At 48.4% G+C, this 24,593-nt stretch overlaps 1 protein-coding gene across 1 annotated transcript in view; it reads right to left on the bottom strand.

Moving 5' to 3' along the window:
- Positions 1–2,732: 2,732 nt before the first annotated feature.
- FHDC1 (FH2 domain containing 1) overlaps positions 2,733–24,593 on the bottom strand; it is a 38,423-nt gene continuing 16,562 nt past the window's right edge. The window contains 8 exon segments of the mRNA XM_032332540.1: positions 2,733–6,450; positions 8,619–8,783; positions 12,598–12,715; positions 14,239–14,309; positions 16,311–16,418; positions 16,521–16,591; positions 19,756–19,856; positions 20,158–20,243. Of these exon segments, the coding sequence (XP_032188431.1) occupies positions 4,429–6,450; positions 8,619–8,783; positions 12,598–12,715; positions 14,239–14,309; positions 16,311–16,418; positions 16,521–16,591; positions 19,756–19,856; positions 20,158–20,243 (2,742 nt within the window). The 3' untranslated portion in view covers positions 2,733–4,428.

Raw genomic sequence — 24,593 nt, 5'->3', positions numbered from 1 at the left:
GTCCAAGCTACTATGCGAGTTTCCTCCATAGACGCTGAGTAGAGGGACCCCTGCCAACCCACTGGCCTCCATTTTTGTGTGTGTTCACAGCCCAAATAATTTTAAGAAGTATTTAGTGAGTGGAGTCCCTGAGTGGCTCAGTGGGTAGAGTATTCGACTCTTGGTTTTGGCTCAGGTCATGATCTCAGGGTTGTGAAATCAAGCCCGGCATTGGGCTCCACGCTCAGCTAGCAGAGTCTGCTTGAGAGTCTTTCCCCCATGCTTCTCCCCCTGCTCGCTCGCTCTCTCTCCCTCAAATAAATAAAATCTTAAAAAATAAAAGTACTTAGTGAATAACCAGATGCAATGTCCCTTATTCTAATTTGGTTTGTATGTTTCATGCTTATATGCATTTGAGGACACATACCAAAAAAAAAAACAAAACAAAAATCTTTTTTTTTTTTTTTCACTGTGGGGGCAGGATTGGAACGTGAATCAAAGGTATGAGAATTGAGGCGTGCCTAGCTATTCAGTCTGGTAGAGCACGCAGCTCTTGATCTTGAGTTCATGAGTTTAAGCCCCACACTGGACATAGAGCGTACTTTAAAAAAAAATTAAAATAAAAAGTATATGAATTGAGACTAAAAGTTTAAGCATCAATAGAAAATTCTAAGAAATTGCAAAATATCATCATTGCCAGATGGAAGGAGGTAGGATATTAAACCCCTAGAGGCAGAAGTTCGTGAATTTGTACACCTTGGAGAGCTGAATTAATAGTTCCACCCAACTATTCTGAGGCCTCCCACCATAATGCATAAAGAAGCAGTATTTTGAATGAACCATTGGGAACAACTGTGGCCCCTTTAAACTCAACATGTCTCTTCAGGGGAGCTGGAACACAGGTTCCTTGTGAAAGCCATAAAATAAAAGGATAAAAAGAAAACGACTTGAGACCCACTGTGAAAATAGTCTTCTTTTTGGTTGATGTCAGTAACCCGATATAACAGGTTGAAGGTGTAGGAAGGGGTCCAGTGGCCCAATCAGCTTGTAACAGGCAAAACCAGGCTCTCAGTGCCTGCAGGGCAGACAGCCACTCACAAGGACATCATCTACTCTACTTTTTTTTTTTTTTAATATTTATTTATTTTTTTGAGAGAGCGAGCGAGCGAGCGAGAGCGCACAAGCAGGGCGAGGGGTCGAGGGAGAGGGAGAATTTCAGGCAGGTTCCATGCTGAGCACAGAGCCCCCCTGCAGGGCTTGGGCTCACAAACCTGAAATCATGACTTGAGCGGAAAGCAAGAGTTGGGTGTTCAACCAACTGTGCAACCCAGGTGCCCCTCATTCATTCTCTTGTTGGTGCCTGACCCTAGGATTGTCTAAACTGCTTCAGATGAAGTGCAAGGGTAGCCAGGACTGATTCTTGATAGGAAGCCCCGAGGTGTGAGGAGCATTTTCCAAACAATTCCCCTTTCTTCTCCTGGAAGCACCAGCACTGCATTTCAAATAAAATCACTCCTCCCTCCCTCTCTGCGCATTCCTGAGGCAGCCGAAGAAACGAGCTGTGATTTCCCAATACTGTCCCGAGCCAACATGCATGAGGACACATAGGAGCAGATCCAGACTTGCTGGTCCCGCAGAGATTACACAAAGCTTGGCCCCAAACATGGAATAATGCGAGCATATACGAGGTGAACATTCCATCGATGGCTTGCCTGTCGGATGCATGCTTGCCTTCCCACAGGCCTGGCGCCAGGCCCGCTCTCTAGACCTTCAGTTAAACATGGGTCCCGGGCTACCAAGAAGACACACACCAACAGGCCAGTTTGGCTCTTGTGCCTTCTGAGGACAAGACCACTGTATCTCAAACCTGCTGTCCCTCCTGCGTCTGGGCCTTTCTGTGTGCAGGAAATTATGTATTCTTCCACCAGGACCGATCTCTCTCTCTCTCTCTCTCTCTCTCACACACACACACACACACACACACGCGTGCGTACATCAACAGAGTAAGCTGAGGATAAAACAGAAACTCCCATAAACAGGAACTTTATTAAACTACATGTTACATAAAAGAACATATAAATGGACCTTTAAATACATTCAGTTCATCTTAAACAAATTTATATAGAAATTTATTTACATTTCTCCATTATATACTTAAATTATTTTTCAAAGCTTACTACCAATAAAAGGTAATAGAATGATCACCTGCTCATACAGATGCATACACATAGGGTCCACAGGGCTAAGTAAAACACCGCTTCTCAAGAAACTCAGCTTATTAGATTCCAAAGCAACAGCAAGTTCTGAAGGTGCTTTCTTTTGAGCAGGCCTTTGACAGGAGGCCTCTGCTATGCAGGTGCTGGAGGTCGGTTCCGAAAAGCTGGTCCTGGGGCAAATGGGTCCTTGGTTGTTTAAAATGACTCAAATCTTGGAGCTGGAGGGACCCTCAGAAACTACTACTGAGGCCATGCGCCCACTTCCGAAGACTGGGAAACAGAGGCTGAGGGAGGAGGAGTGATTGACCAAAGTCACATAGCATCAGCAACAGGGCACGGACAGGGTCCTATGTGGGGGTCCTGACCCCATTACTATCCACAAACTTCTGTTTTTGTTGCTTAAGACTGATTTACTTTAGGAATGAAGAGAGGGGCAGAGAGAGAGGACGAGAGAATCGCAAGTGGACTGCACTGAGCATGGAGGACAATGCAGGGCTCGTCCCACAACCCTGAGTTCTCGACCTGAGCCAAAATCACGAGTCTGTTGCTTAACCAACTGAGCCACCCAGGTGCCCCACTACCCACCAACTTTTGATCTCTTTCATCCATTTCCACCCACCCACGGGCCTTATGTTTTGGACATTGTTATCTGCATGGTTAAATACATGATTTCTTGGGCTTTTTGAGATGGTAAAAAACAGTGCAGGATTCCCATAACCATCTTTGTGGGGCCCAGGAAATAGCTACCTAAGGCCATTTTTATAAGAAGTTTTGTGGCCAAATGCCTTACTTTTTAGCCATGAAGTTTGCCATTTCAATATAGCAGATGTATGGAAGCTCAGAGTTTCCATTTATTTGGATGGAAGGCAACATTGTACAGCAGGAAGATTGTAACATCAAGCACGTGTATTCCCTAAAATCCATCTACCACTGTTGGGTCTAAAATAACGTTTCACTGAAGTTTCAATAAGTGACCAAAAGTGAAAAAAGGCAGGAAGCAACTTTAAATAACAAGAAAGTTTCAAGAATCCCCTCATTCCCTAATTAGTCTCAAAAGGAATCTGTGAAATGAGCAGTGAGTAGAAACAGTACATATTTTCTTCTTTTGAATAAAGCCTTTTTTTTTTTTTTCAAGATTTTCCTGATTCTATAAAATCGGAAAGGGGGGGACTGTTTTGTTTTGGTCTGCGATTTGGTTTTTCTCGAGATTTAAAAACCACTTTACGGAAGGAGACATGTCAGCGTTAGAAAGTATCATCAGTGACATAGATACACAGCCTGTCCAGGCTCCACGTCGGGTTAGCAAGGGAAGGAAGGGTTGGCTGCGGGCAGAGAGAGGAGGGAGGGACAAGACTGGGACACAGAAGGGTTTATTCTTCCCTGTAACTAGAGCGAACCCAAGTCCTAGCAGCCTTCACTCAGTTTCAGAACAGAGACACAAATGGGAAAACACAGAAGGGAAAGGTGTGCTCAGCTGAAGTGCCCCTGATGCCTCTCCATTAAGATATGGCCCTTCTAAGTTCGGGGAGATCCCGCTTCTGCCAGGGGCTGCTGTTCGTCTGCAGGAAAGGCACTGCCCTGGTGCCCGCCCTGAACACAGGACAGCATCCGATTTCTATCCACCAGTCTCACTTCCCCTCCTGCTCGCACGCAAACCCTCACCCAGAGTCACACACGGAGAGGTGAGCAAGGCAGAGTGCCTTCAGGGAGACGGTGCCAATCACAGAACACCCAGGGCTTGCAGAGAAGTCCGGCTGCCAGCAATGGACAGGGTGTGGGCAGGTGGAAGGCACCCTGAGACCAGGAAACACAATAAAAATGTCTTCTTGTTCAGGGTTTTTGTCTCTTTTTCCTAGGAGGCCTTTCGTTCTGCAAAAGGAACTAAAACTTCATTTTTATAATATTTAAAAATAAGCTTGACATATAAAAACTGGCCAGTTTTTTTTTTTTTTTTAAACTCTGTAGGGAAGACTGCCAGCTTACACATCTTCATGGAGGGGAGGGGGTTCCTCCAGGGTGTGGGAGGGAGATGCCAGCCGTGAAGAGTAGCGGGCAGCCGCCCAGACTTGGGACTTTACAGTAGACGTCAGCGCAGCCGGTGGCGGTCCACAGGCTTCCCGGACCTCACCTCTGGTGACATGAGCGTTAGCCGGCGGCACGCGTGGATCACTTTATGTGGAACAAGGACATGCGGTGCCGTCCCTTCCCAGGAGTCAGTCCTCACGATCAGACTTCACTTCCGTAAGGGATCGAGCATTTTCCCTAGCGTGGTCGGATCGGAGTTTCTCAGTCTGAGGGAGGCCCTTTCCCCAGCCCCCCGGCCCTTCCCAGGGGCCTCTGTGTTGACACTGGGAGCCCCAGCAGACTCTGGACACTTTTTAGGGGTCCGGGCGCTACTGGCCCGCCGCAGGGTGCTGCTGTCCTTGGGGGCAGCATCCTCAGGGCCACCCTTGGGCCTCAGCTGACGCTGGGAAACCGTCCGAGTGATGCCGGGGGCTTTGGCCACAGGAGAGGAATCCGCTCTCATGAACCGACAGGAGGAGGCAATTGTGTTTCGAGCAAAGCTCGGCACAGGGGGCGGGGTGCGGGGGACACTGGGGGCCGGCGGGGCCTTGGGCTCCTCTTCGGGGATATCTTCCTGGGAGTTGGAGCGGCAGGTCTTGTTTTCGTCGGGCTTCTGCCTGGGGACGTTCCTGAGGGGCTTGGCGCTGGGCTTCTTGAGAGAGCCCTTCTGCTGCAGGGGGGGGTCCTTCCCCGACCTAGCGCTGCCGGAGCCGCCGCTCACCCTCGCCAGCCTCTGTTCCTCCGCCCCCGCCGCGGACCGCTTGGGCGACACGTCTGAGGTCCCCCGCACGGAGCTCCGGCGGGACCACGGCGCGTCTGTGCTGCTGGGGGTCTCCCGAGGGGGCCGCTTCCAGACCACCGAGCCGCGGCTCGACCTGGAGATGGGCACGACTTTGCGCATGCTCTCACTCTCAGAGGCGGTCAAGGTCCTCACCGGCTTGGGCGCCGCCCCCTGGGACCCCTGGTTCCGACGGACACTGGCAGGCTTCGAGGTCCCCGGAGACGCCTCTTTGAGGGAGTTTCTCTTCGGTGCTGTCACATCCTTCCCTTTGGCGGGTCTGTCCTTGGGAAGGCTGTCCTTGCAGGAGGGCTGGCTCTTCCCAGAGACTGGAGCCAAAGCCTCCCCGAGGGGGCTGGAAGTGGGGTGAGAGGAGACCTGGCTGCCCGTCTCCCCAGCTCCAGAGGACAAGGAGCCATCCGCCCCGGGCACCTCCCCCGGCTCCGAGCAGTCCAGGGTCAGTGAGCAGTCGGTGGCATCGGAGATGTAGAACAGAGGCCCAGGGTCTTTGCTGTCAGGGTCACTGCTGCCCACAGATACTACAGGCTTGCTGCTAGGATCCTCAGGGGCAGTCCCGTCCCCTTCCAAGGCTGGGCTGAGACCACCCGGGATACCGGTGTCCACAGGCATCAGGCCGTCGTGGCTGGCACCAAGGGACTGCACGCTTCCATCCCCCAGAGACGCCAGCTCCACGGGACTGAGGTCATTCAGGGTCAATCGGGGCACCTCCTCTGGGCTCTTGGATCCCTGAAGGTCGAACTGAGCCAGCCCTGTCACCAGCTCGTGCTCCTTAATCCCCAGAGCCAATGGGGAGAGTGGAGGGGACCGGGCCGGGCCGAGGCCCACCGGCTCACTATTCCTCTTTCGGAGGATGCCCACCCCACTGCGCCGAACTCGGGGGATAGGGGGTTTGGGGTCCTCAGGCCTGGGGACCAGGAGCTGCTGGCTCTGCCAAGATGAGGGTGGCTCGGGGGCCCCCCGCTGGCCCTCTGAGGCCTGTGGTGTCTGTGCTCCGCTGGGGTCCTGGACTCTCCGGTCTCTGGGCTCCAACCAGGCCATCGTGGGCCGGGCCTGCCGGGTGCTGCTCCGGGGCAAGCTGTTGAATTTGCTGGGCTCCTCGGGGCTGTCGGTGGAACACTCCAGGAAGGTCAGCAGCTCCCGGTCTGCAAACGTGCCTAGGGAAAGGCGGGAGCGGCGTGTGTTGGGAGGTCGGTAGGAGGGGCTGATGGGCCTGGGCTGCAGGAAGGGGGACAGGTCTTCCGCGCCCTTCTTAGTCAGCTGTTCCACGTCGTTCTCACTGCTGCTCCGGCAGAACGCCCCAAGCTCCCCAGCCGCCCAGGAGCAACGCTTCTGCTCCAGCTCCTTCAGCCGCTGCAGCCTCCTCAGCTCCTGCACTGCCCGGTCCTGGTTGTCCTGAGGCAGGGGTAGAGAGAAGCCCCAAAATGCATTAGACCCGTGGGACCTGTGTGCAATTCCACAGTTGCCTCTGCCTGCCTTAAGACCTCAAGAAACAGGTATGAAGGACAGCCTGGGTCCCAAATTTCCCCAAGACAATCGCATGTTTGCAAGAAGGTGGGTGTGGAGAGGGCTAGCTCTCCCAAGGCTGCCTGGAGAGGACCCGACCAACGTAAGGTTCTCATTGGATCCGTGGACCCAACTTACAGCTTTCTGGTCAAGGCACTGTCCCTTAAGTGTGGGCTGTGATTCCACACATGCCTGCCACCTCACCTCCGAGGGAACCCAGCTTGGCTTCTAAATAGGGCAAGATAGCAAAGACTTCCAGGAAAAGGCTATTTAGTCAAGGGCAGAGAGAGAGAGAGAAAAAAAAAAAAAAAGGAGCCTGAGACCATACCTCCCTGTTGCTTCTGTGTTGCATACAGCTACACATGCACACACACGTGCAGCACATTCTACTTAATGGCTTGGATGTGTAAGTATATACCCAAGATATGAAGAGACACCAGTCAAATCTCTGCTCTCTGAACGCTCCCTGGTAAGGAAACCCCAGAGATGCCAGGATGGCTCTGTCCCTCATGCCCCACCCCGCTCCCACAATCAGACAGGAGGATTTGCTTTACAAATCCTTCCACCACCCTTTGCCCCGCTCCAAGTACCCAGCCCTCCCCCGACAAAGCCAAACCAGAACAAATGCACATACTAAAGCACACTTTACCACCTGGCTGTGCACTCTGACTACATTTGTAGGGCACCTGGGTGGCTCAGTTGGTTAGGCGTCTGCCTTTGGCTCAGGTCCTGGTCCCAGGGTCCTGGGATCGAGCCCCACATCGGGCTCCTTGCTCCGCTCAGCGGGAGTTGGCTTCTCCCTCTGCCTCTGCCCCTCCACCACTCGTGCACGTGTGTGATCTCTCTCTCAAATAAAACATCTTTAGAAAACTTATTAATATATTTGTGTCACCTAAATGTGTGGATCCCACAACCCCAATCTGTTACTGATAGCACTTTTTACTCGAAAATTAGTTTCCTCAAATGGTGGATTTCCCTTCCAAGTTTCTGTGAGGCTCTGGCTGGGGATGCACGGCCCCTCCTTCTCCTCTGGCTTGGCCTTTCCAGTGTCCCAGGTCCCCCAGGCCCTCTCCTCCAAGGCTGCCCGGAGTGGGGATGGGAGTGGGGCCAGCTTCTGGAGCTCAGGACAGCTGGACCCAAAGAATCACGCAGGTGGCCTCTGGGGCCTGCCGAATTCTGACAGGGAGCGAGAGCCTCAGAAAGAGCCAATTTGGCCTCTGCCTCCCACAACCACCTCCCACTGCTGAGCTCACTGCTTGGACAAGGGAGAGGAAACGTGGCTGCAGGCTTAGCTTCCTTCACTTAACTGCAGAGAGAAAAGAGGGCTTGAGAACTCAAACTCAGCTGCGGGCAAGCCTGCTTTTAAATACAGAGAAAGGAATAAGGCACAAGTATTTAGCTCCTCCTCACCACCTGAAGTGAAGGGATCTTGTTTTGTTTTTAACTGACAGATGAAAAGTTGTACTTGCAAAGCCAAGCAACCCAGAGTTCTCTGGCTCCTACACTGAACTCAGAGACTCCTGGAACTGGAGGTCAAAGGGCAAGAAATGCCGCTGTGTCCCTGTCAGCAGGAGACTCCTAATTACTGGAGAACTTAGAAGCCAGCTCTGGCTGAGGACACAGCATGGTCCCCGTGGTGCCAGCCGCCTGGCAATGGCCGTGGTGCTTGAAAGAGGTCAGAGAGGGCCTTCCCATCCTCCCACTGCAACACAGGTCTCCGTGAAAGAGGAAATTCTTTCCTGGGAGCGGTGGGGGTGATGAGGAAGACGTTCAGGGCCTTCAAAGAGATTTGTTAGTATGAGGGCTGCCATCATAAATAAACGTGACTAACACAATGCTTTCGGGGCATCAAAGCCAGTGTTGGTGCGAGCAGTACAGCCGCCGAGGAGGCCAGACGAATCCCAACCGAGAGCCCGGCGGTGCGGCCCGCACCAGCCTTCCCTGAAACCGTGGAAGTGCCGAACCGTCTTTCTGCCAAGGGCAGAGGGCTGGGTCTGGAAGAGGAAAACTGAAACTCCACACCACTCAGAAAACACGGGAGATGCCATCAGCCATACCTGAACCGCTTTGTTGAATTTGACACAAAAGTCTCTAAATATCTGAAGGCACTCGTCCAGTTTCATGGTTTCTTTGTCTTCGCAGAAAAAATCAATAAGGGTGTGGGCCTCGTCCTGGAGCTCCTGCTGCCAGCGCTCCAGTTCTGTCAGCTTTTCCACAGCAAACTGCGGGAAAACACAAGCACACGCTGAAGGAAACAGGCAGCCGAGGTGGCGTGGCGCGCGCCGTCTGCGCTCCCGGGTTCAGCTTCAGGTCTCGGGAAAGGGGAAAGTTGACCGCAAGTCTAACGCCCTCCGAGCCAAAAGGAAATTATTTCAACCCAAACAAAGCCCTGGGGAAGCAAGGTGAACTTCTGTGAGACCTGGAGGCCACCCAAAAAACTAAAAGGAGCTTTCCTCTACAGAAGGCCGCTGAAGAAATGGTCACTGAAAAATGACATAGGTGTAAAGAGCTGGTTTAATGGAGGAAAACTCATTCTGCATCTGTTCTTCCTTCTCTGAAAAGTGAGTCTTAGAGACTGGCCTTCGGGATGTCAGAAGGCTCTTGTATGGACAAGCTATTGAGAAGGAGTTTAAACCTCACCTCAAATGACCTGTGTCAGGGTCAGGATCACCCCCACAGGAGGGAAGCTCCTGCGCCCAGACACATGCCCCAGCCAAGGCTACTTAACCAGGGTGCTTATCCGAGCTTATCCGAGCCAGCTCAGAAGCACTGTCCACAGTCTCTGCTTGTACAGAACTCACGCAATTCAGTATGCCTAAGGTGTAACTACCACTAATATTTTTTTTTTAAAGATTTTATTTATCTGACAGAGAGAGACACAGCAAGAGAGGGAACACAAGCAGGGGGAGTGGGAGAGGGAGAAGCAGGCTTCCCGTCGAGTAGGGAGCCCTACGTGGGGCTCCATCCCAGGACCCTGGGACCATGACCTGAGCTCAACCACCTGAGACACCCAGGTGCCCCACTACCACTAATATTTTGTTACAACCCCCAGTAGATTCTGAGGAGTCCCGATGGTTAATTACTATTACATCCTATAAGTCCATCCACTTCTCGTGTTCACTTTCTCCTAATCCTTTGAGAACAAAGCCTCCAGTGCCTCCACAGATTAGGGCATCGGGGCACCCGGGTGGCTCAGTCTAAGGTTAAGCATCTGCCTTCGGCTCAGGTCATGAACTCAGGGTCCTGGGATCAAGCCCCGCATCAGGCTCCCTACTCAGCAGGGAGCCTGCTTCTCCCTCTCCCTCTGCTCCTCCCCCTGCTCATGCTCTTTCCCTCTCACTCCTCTCTCTCAAATAAATAAAATCTTAAAAAAAAAAAATATATTGATTCAGGTACCACCACCCCAAGGAAGCAGAAATGAAAGAAGAGTGCTTTCCTCTGGTGGGCTCCCAACCCCTTCAGGCTGGGGAGCTATGAGACGCACAAGGACCCTTCCCCGACAGCAGCGTGTGACATTCACTGTTGAGCTGAAATGAGGCAGCAGCCGCTTCGAGGAGCCACAGGCCCGTGGAGCCTGAATATTTAGGATCACACTCGAGTCTCATGTTACTTTCTGTTCCGCTGGGGAACAAGGCTTATATGAAGAAGGAATGTGTGAAGTACATAATAAATCACAAATATCATGTTTTTAAAAAAGGCTAATATTTGAGAAACTTCCTCCGAGTGGAGGGCTAAGCCTCAGAAATGTGAAGGTATGGGCTGCCCACCCTCAAGGAGTGGAACTGCTGCTGGGACATGCTTGGAGAGGGACCAGCGACTCTGAGACCCATCGTCTCCCTCCCACTCCAGAACACTTTCCCCCTTGCAAGTCCGTTTCTTGCACCAAACACATCCAAGAGGTAGTAAGAAACCAAAACCATTTAGGAGACCGAATACCAGAGAAAGTAACCATCTGAGTCAGTAGCCCAAGGCGGTGTGTGTTCACGCTCTGTTATTCTTTGTGGAGAGAAGGGCATTCATGAAAGGATAAATCTTTGCCTGTCATTCTTCCACAGGGGGAAAGGTGGATTCCAGCCAAAGATAACTCAACGGCAGAAAAATAGGACTCTTGACAAGAACCTACATGGGCGCTTAGCTCCACCTCCCGTGTCTCATCTCTAGATCCTGTGGGGATGGAGAGAGGAAGGAAAAACTTACAGGCACTGCAGTCACCCTGAGGACTCCGGAAAGTGAGACATTCTGAATGTGGATGTGGAAAATCACCAAGCGCAGAGGGGTTTTTTTGGTTTGTTTTTTCTTTTTTTTTTTTTTTTTTTTGCCAAAGTTAGTTTTCTGCCCAGTCAGGACCCCAAATGACAAAGTCCAAAGCTACATTAGCCAAGTGTAATTGACAGGAGACAAGCAGCTGTGCTAGCAAATTCGACTTTTCACATCTCACTTGCCTGCACCAGACCCAAGTTCCAAACCAATTTATTCCTTCTTTCTTGCCCAGAGGGTCAGATTTACAAAGCTGCGTTCTTATCTTTTTTTTCTCCACAAATGACTTCAATCTTTCCCCATAGCTAAGAGCATAGTCCCATTTTCAGAGCCCTTCATGGCCCGAGCCTACCCTACCTTACAGAATTACACTCCCTCCCCTATTTAAAAAGGAACTGAATATAAAAAAGAAAAATAAATAGCCGCTTGGGAACATTTCATTTACACAGATAAAAATGACTCCTAGAAAGAAGCATTTAGAGTTAAAACAAGGTTGCCTTGAAAGAGCACTCCGGGGTTGCAGCTGGGACAGAGCTGTTTCCCATCAGATGCCTTTCTGCACTGCTATGTTGCATAAAATATGAATGTTTAATTTAAGAGCCAGGGAAGGAGACATCCAGAATGCTCCCTCACTGTGGGATGGGCCTTCTCCCTCCGTTTCTTGCTTTCCCTCATGTGTGCTCACTGCCGAGTGCTTTCTTACCTATGGCTAGGTGTTTCTGTGGTGGTGTCTGCTGTGTTGTTTCACTCTGGGAAAAATCTGTGCATGTAAAAGAGAGTATCCGTTTGGTGATAGTGGAAAGAGAATACAGAACCCATGTTTAGGAATGAAAATAAGCTCCCACCAGAGCCCAACGAAATGTTTGCCGATGGGAGCTGAACGTGTAATATTTGGTTGCGGTGGCTGAATTACAAGTCAAGGAGTGAAAGCTCAGGTGGGACAGCCTTCGGAGCACACTGTTCCTGCCACCAAAGGCAGCCCCACCACACACGCCGCCCCCTCGCAAGGCTCGAAGCGCTGATATTTAAGGTAGCCCGTCACTTCCCCTGAAGACTGAAAGCATGAAAAGCTGCCACTGGTTTTTTGTTTTTTTTTGTTTTTTTTGTTTTTTTTAAATAAGGAAGATAAAAGAAGTATGTCAGACTATGTGATTAGTGAGTCACAATGAGCTGTCACAAACATGTCCACTCTGCTGGTTTTTTTGTTGATGTTATTCAGAGCGGCTCCCGACACACCCTGTGGGGCTGATGTATTTGGGGTGTTGATAGGCACAGCTCTCCTGTGTGCTCCCGCTCTCGATAGAAAACATGCCAAAACGTAGCTTGTTTCTTGAACAAAAACATGTGAGGGAACAAACAAGCCCGAGTTCTCAGGTGTCTACGGTTTCCGTGGAACTTCGTTCTGCCGTCCAGAGATTTGATTAGGAGGCAAAAACTCCTACACCGTGGCTGAGAAGCCAAACCTGAGTTGCCAGGCATCAGCTGCCAAGTGTTAGCTCCCTAGGCTGCTATCAGTTCCCTGCAGCGCGGTGTGCTGCTGTCGATCACGCGGTGATCAATGGAGCCCAGGCCCTGGTTCACACCACATTCGACAGCCCCTTCTAGAAAGCCAACCGCGCAAAGAATGGGCACTGAAATACAGAGGTCCTTCTACTGACCCAGGGAAAAAAATTATGAATGGGAACCTTCTGCTTCCCCAAAGCTCTGCAGACTGAACCAGCCCTGGCAGGCGCAGCTCTAAGTCAAAATGAGAGCGATGGACTCTGATCGCCCACAAACCTGCAGGAAATCTTTCATCTGCTGACAGAGTTCACCATCCCGCTGAATGTTTTCCCTCAGAGATCTCGTCCTGATGAAGAGTGAGTGCAGTTCTGCTTCCGTGTTATCCAGAGATAATCTACAAGAAGGGGAAGAGTGAGCAGGTGGTGCAGGGAAGCCAAAGAACTTTATTTTCACATTATATTTCACAAACTCTATTTTCACACTAGACAGTGTCTAGCTAAACTTCCCTAACTAACTCTTCACCAGCTAACTCTGACCAGAAATGTCAGCTCAAAAATGTAATGGTTTATTTCTGTATTAGTATATTTCTATACTAGACAGAGAAAAAAATACTACCACACTAATTTCTTCTAGAAATTCAAAACCAGAACAGTTTATATCTTATAAGATGTTCATTCTTTGGGGGAGAAGAGAGAATATGAAATTCTGTAAATGGAAACTATGAACTGTTCACAACTTTGGCCTAATAAGCTCACTTTGGGAAAGACATGTCATCTGTGGTAAGATGTTCACAGTCAATAACACTGAGACACTGGCCAATGACAGGGCTTGGCTTGAAGAGCTATGATTGGTGTATTTCTGCATCGGGTTCATAGCTCTTATAATCAGATATAATCACTCAGATAGCAAGCACAGAACTGGAAGTGGTTCATTGGAGCCAGCTTGTGAGAGGCCACTGTGGGCGTGGGCACCCCTCCCAACTCCTCACTCAATGAAGCCACACCAGTGGCTTGAATCTGCCACGGTAGCAGTATGCACACCATGGAAATCAGCAAATGCTACAAACAAGGACTTCTTTCCAGGAAAGCTGGTTATTGAACATATACCACTGGATACAGGGATATGTAGTATAAATTAAAAAAACACGGAACTCAAAAGCGCTCGTGTACACAGATTAGAGCCCCATTAAAATGCACACCTATACTGGGATCAGCAGCAAATTAAAGTGATGTAAACACAGCCTTATGTCTGGTAGATACTTTCTCTGTGAGGCTGTGTGACTAATTTAAAACGAAATCCTTTCCCAACCCTTGGGATGGTTCCAATTGCAATAGAAAATAAACGTACCATGTTAGATTCTACAAGGAACTGGCCCTCAAGTTTGACTGATGTATACCAACTCCCAAGGTAAGAGGCTGTGCTGTTTGAGCTCTGTCTTTGGGTGTGGAGGGATTTGAAGTTCTTAATCCATATTGTTTTTACACTGATGATATTCATTGGAAACGACTACAGTGGTTTTTTTTAATTAAAAATACAGATTAATTTTTCAAAACCCCCAAATTCCAAAAGTGCACACACACCTCTGTGAGCAAATAAAAGGGAGGTCTGAAATTTCAACAAGACAAAACTCTTTAAAGTTATAAAATAGTCACCAGTTTCTTAAAAAGTAGTTTAGGGGCACCTGAGAGGCTCAGTCGACTATATGTCGGCCTTTGGCTCAGGTCCTGATCTTAGGATCCTGGGATGAAGTCCTATGTCAGGCTCACTGCTCAGCAGGGAGCCTGCCTCTCCCTCACCCCCACCCCCTCTGCTCATGCTTTTGCCCTCTTTTTCAAATCAATCAATCAATCAATCTAAAAGGTCATTTGAAACAAAACTGTGAATTCTCAGAATTCACTTTAAGTCTTCTTCGCTTACCTAGCAGCCTCCTGAACATGGTGCAATTTTTCAGAAAAGTTTAGAAGAATGGCATCTTTCTTTTGGGCTTCCTAGAATGAAAACAGAATTTTCTCTACTGTATGTGTAAAACTGGAAGGAAATGATTATCCCAAGACTGAAAGGGACTTTAAAGTTCTTGTTTTTATGCTTGATATATTATTCAAAGCAACTCAGTGAAACGTGAACTCTTGTATTCCTCAGTTAGTAAGATTTACCAGAACTTCCCTACTCTCCAGATATATTTAACTTCCCAGAGCAACCGATCCTGACGTGAAATACAACTCATGGGCACACAAACTCAATGGAGGTGGGTGGTGGCTTAGCAGGGCCCATTGTTGCTGTGAGAATCCAATACATCCTCCTTAAATACCACCCATACCTGCGAGGGTGCCTTTAAGTGACAAGATGCCTACAGCGGTTAAACCAGTTTGCAAACTGGGTTTAAGCCGATGGTGCACAAGCCACAGAGGCCTTTGGATTCTTCACCTGTTCAGGGGACACAAGGAAGGTGGATACCAAGGGAGCAATTACCAGCTCTGGAAACATCCCCCCATGGGTAGGGACCAAGTGACCCAGAGCACCTGGCTCCACGGATCTAAAGGGACTGACAGAGAGCCACCTGGGTGGCTCAGTTGTTAAGCGTCTGCCTTTGGCTCAGGTCATGATCCCATGGTCCTGGGATCGAGCCCCACATTCGACTCCCTCCTCAGCAGAGAGCCTGCTTCTCCCTCTTCCTGTGCCTGCTACTCTGTCTACTTGTGCTCTCTGTCTGTCAAATAAATAAATAAAAGCTTTAAAAAATAAATAAATAAAATAAAGGGACCGACGGAAGACTCGCTATAAGACCCACGGGATACGGAACACATTGTCTGCTTTCAGGGTCCTGAAAATCAACGTATTAAATGAGTCCTGAGTTCAACATGTCCTTTGTTTTCTGAAGAATGCAGTAATAATTATGTGTGTTATTTATGGAGCATGTACTATGGGCCGAACACTAAAGTAAACAGTTTATGGAATTATCCCCTTCAGCCCTCTTGGTTACCTGTTTGGAAAGATCACTAGCCCCATGATTAGAGGAAGAAATTGAGGGTCTTAACGTTTAAGGAACTTGTCTGAGGAAGGACAGCTAACAAAAGACAAATCAAAATCCCAGTTCTGTCCTGTCCTGAAGCTCACACTGGAAGCCGGCCCAGCTTCCTCCCTAGCTTACAGCTACATCTACGTGATGGCTATCAAAACAACAAAGGCGATCCAATGAAGGAAAAACAAAAGTGGTACAATTCGTAATTTGAGATAATGTAACAACAGACAGACTTTTTCACTTTGTAACTGGTTGTTTTGGTATCCCAGAGCCCCAGCCAGAATCGGAGGTGACGGCCAGGGTGAGGACACCAAGCGCATGCTTGTCACAAGGTAGCCCGCCTCAGAGTTCACAAAGGGGAACAAACGGAAGCGATCCTTTTCACTGTTCTGGGCTCCCTCACTCTCTACACATAACCAGCCACAAATCTAGTCAGCCCAACGCTGGGAATGTCTCAGCACCCAGGCCTCTGCCCTCCGTCCCTGTGGCCGAGACTCCAAGACTCAGCTCTCTCTCTCCAAACCATCAGAGAGCCACCTTCTGCCAAGAGGGGCCCCATTTCCAGTTCTCTCTCCACTCTAGCCTATCCCCCACAGTGCCTTATTTTCTGAAAAACAAAGCCAACCTGGCCAGGCCATGATGCTGGGCTCCAACTTCCACTGGCTCCCCACTGCTAACGCATGAATCCAGATTCCTCAGTATTTAGGATGTGGATCCTTCCTAATCGGGCCTCACCAACCCTGACGCTGCCTCCCCCCAACCTCTCTACTTCCCTCCTAGCCTACACCCCCAGGCATTGGGCAGCTCAGCTCAGGAAGTTGCAGGGTGCTTCTGCAAATAGAACCTTCATGGAGCCCACCTGGTCCTCTCCTGTCTCTGTGGGATGCCACCTAATACCTGGGAAAAAACTCCTCAGCGAGGACTCACACTCATTCTCTCTCTCTCTCTCTGAATTCCCACTTCCCCATACCTGTGCAACAAAGTGCAGAAGATTCATCCCAGGTTTGTTTGCTTTTGTGTCTGCCAATTTGAGCAAAGAAGACAGTTTAAATCCTACTGCATTGCCAGCATACCCTCCCTAAAGAAGACAAATCAGAAGAAAAAATATATACGTATATCTTCAGACGGGCAAATAAACTTAGAATCACAACATCTTATTTTTTTTTTAAATTTTACTTACTGCATTCATGATGTTCCCTGCCTGGAGCACCAAGTGTAATATTGAATGTAGCTCCTCACACAGCATCAGCTCTGTCAAAAAAGAACACACCACAGGACCTTGAGCTTCAGTGCACAAAGAGAGCCACCACAGCCAAGTTCAAGAGGGCCTGAAGCAAGCTCTGACCCTAAACCACGTATTAAGACCGGAAAAAACAAATCAAGCCGCACATTCTGTGGTGTATCTAATGCGTCATTTGCTACTGGCAATCCATGTCCTAGTCTTTAACTGGGAATTGATGGATATGATGCTTCACTGTATCACAAAACACTTCAGTAAGGAACATCTTCAAGGCGTGGAAAATGCAAAGGCCTTATGAAAAGCAGAGCACTGTGTTATAGGAACAACCTCTTTCTTAGCAATTCTTTTTTTTTTTTCCTTTCTATCCACTAGCCTTCAAGATTATATTTATAGAAGATGGAAACTAACAGAGAGCAACATTTTGCTTAGTCCACGAGCTATGAGGAGATAAAAAAATAAACAGGCTGGGATGACATGTAAATGACTTGCAAAGTCATCTACCCTTAGGGGCCAGGCAACCAGAGACTCAGTCCACTTTATTCAAATCTACAAATTTCATTTGGATTGGCTTAAGGTCTATAAAGGAGCTTTCACTGTAATATATCTTTAGATTAGTTCTTTAAACATAGCAGCTTTTGTACACACATCTATGCAAATTAACATTATTAAAAATTATTAATGTATGTCAAAAGCTAAAAGCAAAGTTTGATGATTATTAAAATTACAGTATATATAGATAATAAAAAGCTATCTATGATTTTGTTAACTTCATATTCTCCATTAAGTGTGGTATTACTTTCAAAAAATAACACTTGGATCACTGCCTATATTACGTTTATCTAAGAAGGCCAGTATCTGAAGGTTAACCAGATAAGAAATGTTTCTGCCGTGCCCACAAATTTGCATGGCTCACTACAAGAACTATTCCATCTCGATGTGAACAGGAGGAACGGCCCTTCCAAAGCTGCTGCAATAGCCCTGGTGTGCGTGGGAAGAAATTTTAATAGGCCGCCCTATGGAAAGAAGAACACTCGCCCTGAATTCTGAGACTCCTCTCTAAACGGAAGAAAATACGATGGGGCTGAAGAGCAAAACTTTATCTCACTATGGGCCAGAGCAACGGAACAGGAAAATCAAGTAGGAATCAACAGCTCTACAATGCCTAGAAATCCAGAACACAACCCAGAGGAAATCGGGCTGGCACTGGACGTGGAACGCAGAAGGATGTGAGAGATGGGGAGCAGCGGAGACGCTGCCGTGGAGATGAGGGGTGCCCACAACTGGGCTAGGCCTGCTTGCTCAGCGCCATACATGCCTGAGGGCAAAACCCCATTGCTTTGGAGGGAGGCAAGAGAGCAATTCCAAGGAGTCTACCTGGGCCGGCAAGTCGTTCAAAGAAATGGAAACGACCCACTCACCCCTCTCAAACACAAACAAGCCCACCAGGAGTTAGAGACTTGAGGGGAAGCAGGTGGGAAAAGACACAGAGCAGAACCATCAGGAACCTGCAGAAGGGCGCACTGGAGATGCCCAGGAGGAGTCAGGAGGAAAGGAGGAATGCTGCTGAAAAAGCAGGCCTGGACACCAGAGGCCAGAGGATGAGGGAGGATGCAGCCGGCCTAAGTGCCCAGGGCTTGTGCGTGCCCGCGCGCGCACACACACACACACACACACACACACACACACAGCATGCACATGGAAAGCTGACCTGGGAGAGGAACAAGAGCTAGCTACAACCAGCAAGGTTTACTCTGAAGCTGGGGATGAAAGAAATCTTCTTTTATGGGAGGTTACTATGCTAATTAATGGATTGGTCAATTAATCAATTAATTAATTAGGGAGGAAAGTAAATGGAAATAAGCCTTAACTGTCTGTCATCCCACGTAATAATCTCATTTCCCTTTTTAGGGTGTAGCAGAATTAGGATTTCACATTTTTCATTTCAACTAAACAGTTTTTTTTTTAAAAAGAACATGCTACCAGACCGCGGCGGCCACCATGGAAAACAGTATGGAGGTTTCTCAAAAAATTCAAAATAGAATGACCACACGATCCAGTAATTCCACTGCTGGGTATTTACCTCCAAAATATGAAAACACTAACTCAAAGGGATACATGCAGCCCTATGTTTATTGGGGCATTATTTACAGTGGCCAAATTACGGAAGCAGCCCAAGTGTCCATCACTGGATGGATGGATAAAGAAGAGGTGGTGTATATACACAGTGGAATCATACTCAGCCATCAGAAAAGAATGAAACCTTGCCACCTGCAGCGATATGGGGGGATCCAGACGGTATAATGCTGAGTAAAATAAGTCAGTCAGAGAAAGACAAATTCTATGATTTTGCCCATACGTAGAATTTAAGAAACAAAAACAAAGAAAAAAGACAGACCAAAAAACCAGACTGGACTCTAAAGAACAAACTGGTGGTCAAGGGGCGAGGTGGGTGGGGGATGGGAGATGGGGCAGAGAGGTGAAGCGGATGGAGAGTACACTTCTCGTGATGAGCACCGAGTGCCGGGGGCAACTGCTGAATCACTGCATCGTACACCTGAGACTGAGAGAGCACTGTGTGTGAACTACACTGGCATTAAAAAATAAACTGATTTTAGGGGCGCCTGGGTGGCTCAGTGGGCTAAGCAGCTGCCTTCGGCTCAGGTCATGGTCTCAGGGTCCTGGGTTCAAGCCCTGCATCCGGCTCTCTGCTCAGCAGGGACCCTGCTTCCTCCTCTCTCTGCCTCTCTGCCTGCTTGTGATCTCTCTCTGTCAAATAAATAAATAAAATCTTTTAAAAAATTTATTTTAATAAGAAATAAATTGATTTTAGGAGAGCCTGGGTGGCTCAGTGGGTTAAAGCCTCTGCCTTCGGCTTAGGTCATGATCTCAGGGTCCTGGGATCAAGCCCCACGTCGGGCTCTCTGCTCAGTGGGGGGCCTGCTTCCCCCTCTCTCTCTGCCTGCCTCTCTGTGTACTTGTGATCTCTCTCTCTCTGTCAAATAAATAAATAAAATCTTTAAAAAAAAAAAACCATAAAAAAAAAGAAAGAAAAAGAAATAAATTGATTTTAAAAATCAGGAGAAGAAAGCTTACTAAAAAGAATAAAAACTAAAATAAAGTGCTCCCCCCAAAATTAATAAAAACAAATTACATGAAGCCTCACGTGGTCACTTACCTTTAGTCGCGGTTCTTAGAATTGTTATGTCTGTGTACAGAGAAGAACACGAAGGTAAAAATTCTTTCTTTAGCACCATGGCTTCAATCCGAAGTGAATAGCTGAAACATAAAAAGTAAAACTGTAGGGGCACCTAGATGGCTCAGTGGGTTAAGTGTCTGCCTTCAGCTCAGGTCACGATCCCAGGGTCCTGCGATCGAGCCCCGCATCGGACTCCCTGCTCGGCGGGAAGCCTGCCTACCCCTCTCCCCCTCCCCCTGCTTGTGTTTGCTCTCTTGCTGTATCTCCCTCTATCCAATAAATAAATAAAGTCTTGGAAAAAAAAAAAAGTAAAACTGTTGCATTTGATGTCACTGATTTTAAACCCTTTCTCTGTGAGGAGCAGTGATGGACAATCCTTACTTTGGCACCTGAATCAAGTAGTGCAGAAAGGAGTCCGCCAGGGACAGCTTGGACACATCTCCACTAAATGTTTTCAATTTCTTTATCTAAAAGACAAACAGAGAATAGAGAAAAAGAAAATAACTTGTGATTAAAATGTAACATTATTTTAAATTTCATCTTAGAATCCCTGTAAGAAAGTAAGATTTCAGGACTAAATTCAAATTAATAAAAATGTAGACCCAAGAAAAGACAGAAAAGGAAATCATCACAATGACTCTGTTTTTTGAAAGGATAGAAACCAGACAAATGAGAAGAAGAGCTGTGTCATGTGTGTGGGTATAAATAACCTCAGTCTGTCTGGAGAATCAGAGACATAGGAGTCCTCAAGGGAAGGGTCAGTTCTAAGGATGGAAATGTTCTGTAAGTTATAACCTGGAAAGGAGATCACTGGGAGGAGGAGGAGGACACTGGGTCGTCATTGTGACACGGTCCTCTAGGTCCCTAAAGAAAAAAAATCTCAATATTTTGGATATTTTGGATATAAAATACTCGGACTGGGGGAGGGCTAACAGACCTTTCTGTGGCCAAATCCCCCCTCCACACAGAACAGCCTCACACCAAGCGGCTGCAAGAACACACAGGCTGTCCAGTGGGAAGAGAAAAAGGAACAGGGCTTAAGCAGCTGAGGGGTCAATGTCAAGACCTCCCCTTTGAAAATGACCAGGTAATAAAACAAGGTACATTCAGATCCCATTTCTAGAAATTTTACAAGAGGCATCCACTGTGACCCCCACTCTCCATACACACACCACAGGTGTGGGGGAAAGACTAGAATGTACTCCCCCTACCGACACAAGGTGATAGGTTTATTATTTTCTTCTGCTGCTCATTTTTGTGTCCTAAAATGTCTGTATGAACATGGATTACTCTTGTAAAAAATTCAACTCAACTCAAAGTTATCCTTTTAACTGCAGCAAAGAGAAACAAGAGTTCTGACCCAGGAATACAGCCGAACAGCTAGCAGTGGGGAATGGAAGCAAAGAGAAAGTTCTCAAACTGCATCAGAGCAAATCAGCACCTCCATCACGTAGAGAACTGGACCAGCCCAGTGGTGGGAACTTTTCTACTACTTCCACTGTCGTAGAGCGTGTTGCAACAAGAATACTTTACGGTAAATCGAACCTTGGGACTACGAGTAAAGTAGACAGCCCACCTCTGCAGCTAACTGTTGCCAATGTGCACTCACCATCTTTCATTAGTCTTTTAAAGCTCACTCTCTTCCATCCCTGGGATCATGGCGGGTGCCCATAAAAATAACATGCCTTTTCAGTGTCTTGAGAAATAGGAAATGACAGCTCCAAAACACAGACCAGGGAGTATTTGCAAAGATCCACAAACTGAAGTGTCTACCTCAACAATCTGAAAATACAAAATGTCACGGGGCCAATGGACACCCTAGACTTAAGTCTGATACTTAAGACTACATTTTTTTAAAAATGGGCAGAAAACAGCCATTGGTAGAACGGCATTACTTCTTCTACCGTTAGGGCCCCAAACTGAATTTTCCATTTTTAGGCTTATTTGACTTAGGGGCAGATGGAATTTCTGGTTGAGCTAAACTCAAGTCAGTACCTAGCTGCTGAATGGAGAAAACCGTAGGAGGTCCTGATCCTTTCTGAACTACAGTTTAGCAATTCACTATATATGGAAAGGGGCAGAGCGAGGTTGTCCCTTTTCTAAGACCATCAACTCAGCATGTGCAAAGCTTCTGAAAAGAGCGCAATTTTCTGTCTAAAGCATATAGAATAGGTCACACTAAATAAACCTGGTAGGTATTCCTATTAAACATGTGCTCAAGCTGTAACTGAACAATGATTAATCTCCTTCACTTACATAAAGAGCTGAAAATGTTTATGGATTTCAAGAGCATGGTGATGGAAAGATAGTATTTAATTTAAATGCCATGTACACAGTCGTTAATTCCATTTCAAAATGAGACTCGTTCATTAAGAGGGATTACTGTACCTTCACAGTGGTAGGGAGGTAAAAAAGAGAGGTGAACAAACCCTATAATTATTGTACATTCTCGTCATCATCAAAAAGCATTTATCACACATTGTTAGGCATAATTTTGTTGGCTGAGCCAAGTGACTCTCGTTATGACCTGGCTGTGCCCGCTGTCTGTCCTAACAGCAGAAAGCATGCTCCTTAAGACGCACACATTCCCAAGGGCAGACCACCTTCGTCCCATCTAATTCCACTCGCACGGTCTCGAAATAGCGAGATTTCCCACCAACAGGGTCACCCAAGAGAAGACCCTGGGGTTTCCTCCCTGTCCTTCTCCCCAACAAGAGGCAGAGTTCGTAGAGAAGGTTGGGAGGAGGGGATAAAAATGTCAGAGGAGGCAACCAACCTGCTGCCTGAGAGAACGGGAGATTTCTACCCCCTTCCAGCCAGCCCTCTGTCGCTGAAAGGGACACAGGGGTGGGGCCCCACCCCCAAGGGAGGGAAGGACTCCCAGGCTGCATCTGGGCTCCCTTCTGACCATCCACCCCGCTCCTGCACCAGCCTCTCCCTTGTTCCCTCTCTGCCCACAGGAATACTTTTCAGGGCAAAGAACCCCATCCCAGGGCTTTTATTTCTGGGCCTGCCTTCTTCCTCTCCAAGTTTTAACCGTGCAAACATGTAGGGCAAAATGAAAAAAAAAAAAAAAAATGCCCGATAAAAGATCAGTGGGGAAGGGCAGAGAAATCCTGAAAACAAATTAACCTTCTTCTGGCTTGTCAGCTGAGAATGCACGGCTGAAAAGGGCTGTTTCCGCTCCTATTTTTCAACATGCTGATAAGATGACAGTATCACTCAAGCGACACTCGCCTGGTGCTCGCTCTGGAGCAGGGGCGATGAAAGGGCTGGAGGGAGGCCCTCGGTGGTGCGGGGTGGGGTTGTGAGAACCTTTGCCCTTCCTTCCTCAAAGGGATGCAGCGGAGTGCCGCAGAAGGAACCGGGCTGGGGTCAGATGAACCACGTGCAAATCCACTTTCCCCTCAGGCCTGTTGAGTATGGGCCACAGGAGCGGAGTTCCAGCGAACCTGCGTGAGCCTCAGTTTCCCATCTGTACCCTGAGGACTGCCTGACAATGTGGCCGAGAGGATTCAGTGGCAAAGACACCCCAGATCATCAGAGCTGCGACGGAGTGACCTTCTACGTGCCGGGCACACTGGACTACACACTTGATCCCATTATCTCGCCTGACTGCATTCTGCCCTGCCCAGTGCCTGGAACACAGGGACACACATGCTCCTTCAATGTTCAGTCCCTTCCTGTGCGAAAAATGGGCACAGAACATGACACTGGTGCACTTATTAACATATTTCTGCCACATTCCTAAACCTCTCTCACTTGGCCCTGGTTCCCCCTTAGCCCCATCCCTATCCTCCACCCTCTACCTTATACCTAGACTTGGGGGTTGGCCTTGGTCCAGGTGGCTCTGGGGACCACGCGGCACTCAGAGCGAGGCCAGTGGGTCCCCGCAGCAGGCATCTGTCAGAAGGTGGCTTCCACGGGCACGGAGACGCCCTCGCAGATCCCCGCAGTGGTTCAGGGAGGGGCGCCAAGAAGCCCTGGAGATGGCCAGGGTGTTCCCGCTGAAGGAAGCTCCCAGCTGAGTGTGGAGGGCGTGGTGAACTGAAGCCCAGAGTCGGTAATGTAAACAAGAAGTGTGACCAAGCCTGTCGGGTATTCAGGCTAAGGATGACCCTGCGGGGGGCACCTGGGTGGCTCAGTGGGTTAAGCCTCTGCCTTCGGCTCAGGTCATGATCTCAGGGTCCTGGGATCAAGCCCCACAGGGGGCTCTCTGCTCAGTGGGGAGCCTGCTTCCCCCCTCTCTCTCTGCCTGCCTCTCTGCCTACTTGTGATCTCTCTCTCTCTCTGACAAATAAATAAATAAAATATTTTTTAAAAAAATAGATTCTCTCTTTCTCTCTGCCCTTCCTCACCTCTCTCTCTAAAAAAAAAAAAAAAAAAAAAAAGGGATGACCCTGCAGCAGGAGAGGGGAACAGGAGAAGCAGCTGCCTCTGGCTTGGTGGCAGAGTCTCAGGGCTCTGTCTCATCCCAGCAGGACATTGTCTCCAGGGCTGGCTAACTGGTGGGGAGCGAATGCAGCACTTGGGTGGGTTTCAGTCGTCTTACTGTTAACAGCCCCCCTTGAATTATGTGCCAACAAAATGGAGGCTTGGCAGCTAAGCTGCTTCTTTGAAAAATCCCCGAGGCCTCTGCAGCCTTTGCATTCTCTAATCACCCCTGAATTTAAAATTAGAAATGAAGGTATTAGGAAAACCTGTACTTAATCTCCCACCTCTTCACTGCCGCACGAAGCTGGCAGCCTCCCCCAATCCCGCCTAATGTCCCTTTCGTTAGAAATTTAGAGCTTTTTGGAACATGTCTACACGCGCTC

Source organism: Mustela erminea, chromosome 2 (genome assembly GCF_009829155.1).
Source record: "Mustela erminea isolate mMusErm1 chromosome 2, mMusErm1.Pri, whole genome shotgun sequence".
Classification (NCBI taxonomy): Eukaryota; Metazoa; Chordata; class Mammalia; order Carnivora; family Mustelidae; genus Mustela; species Mustela erminea.
The sequence above is the reverse complement of the archived record's forward strand: the minus strand, read 5'-3'. Positions and strand labels throughout refer to the sequence as shown.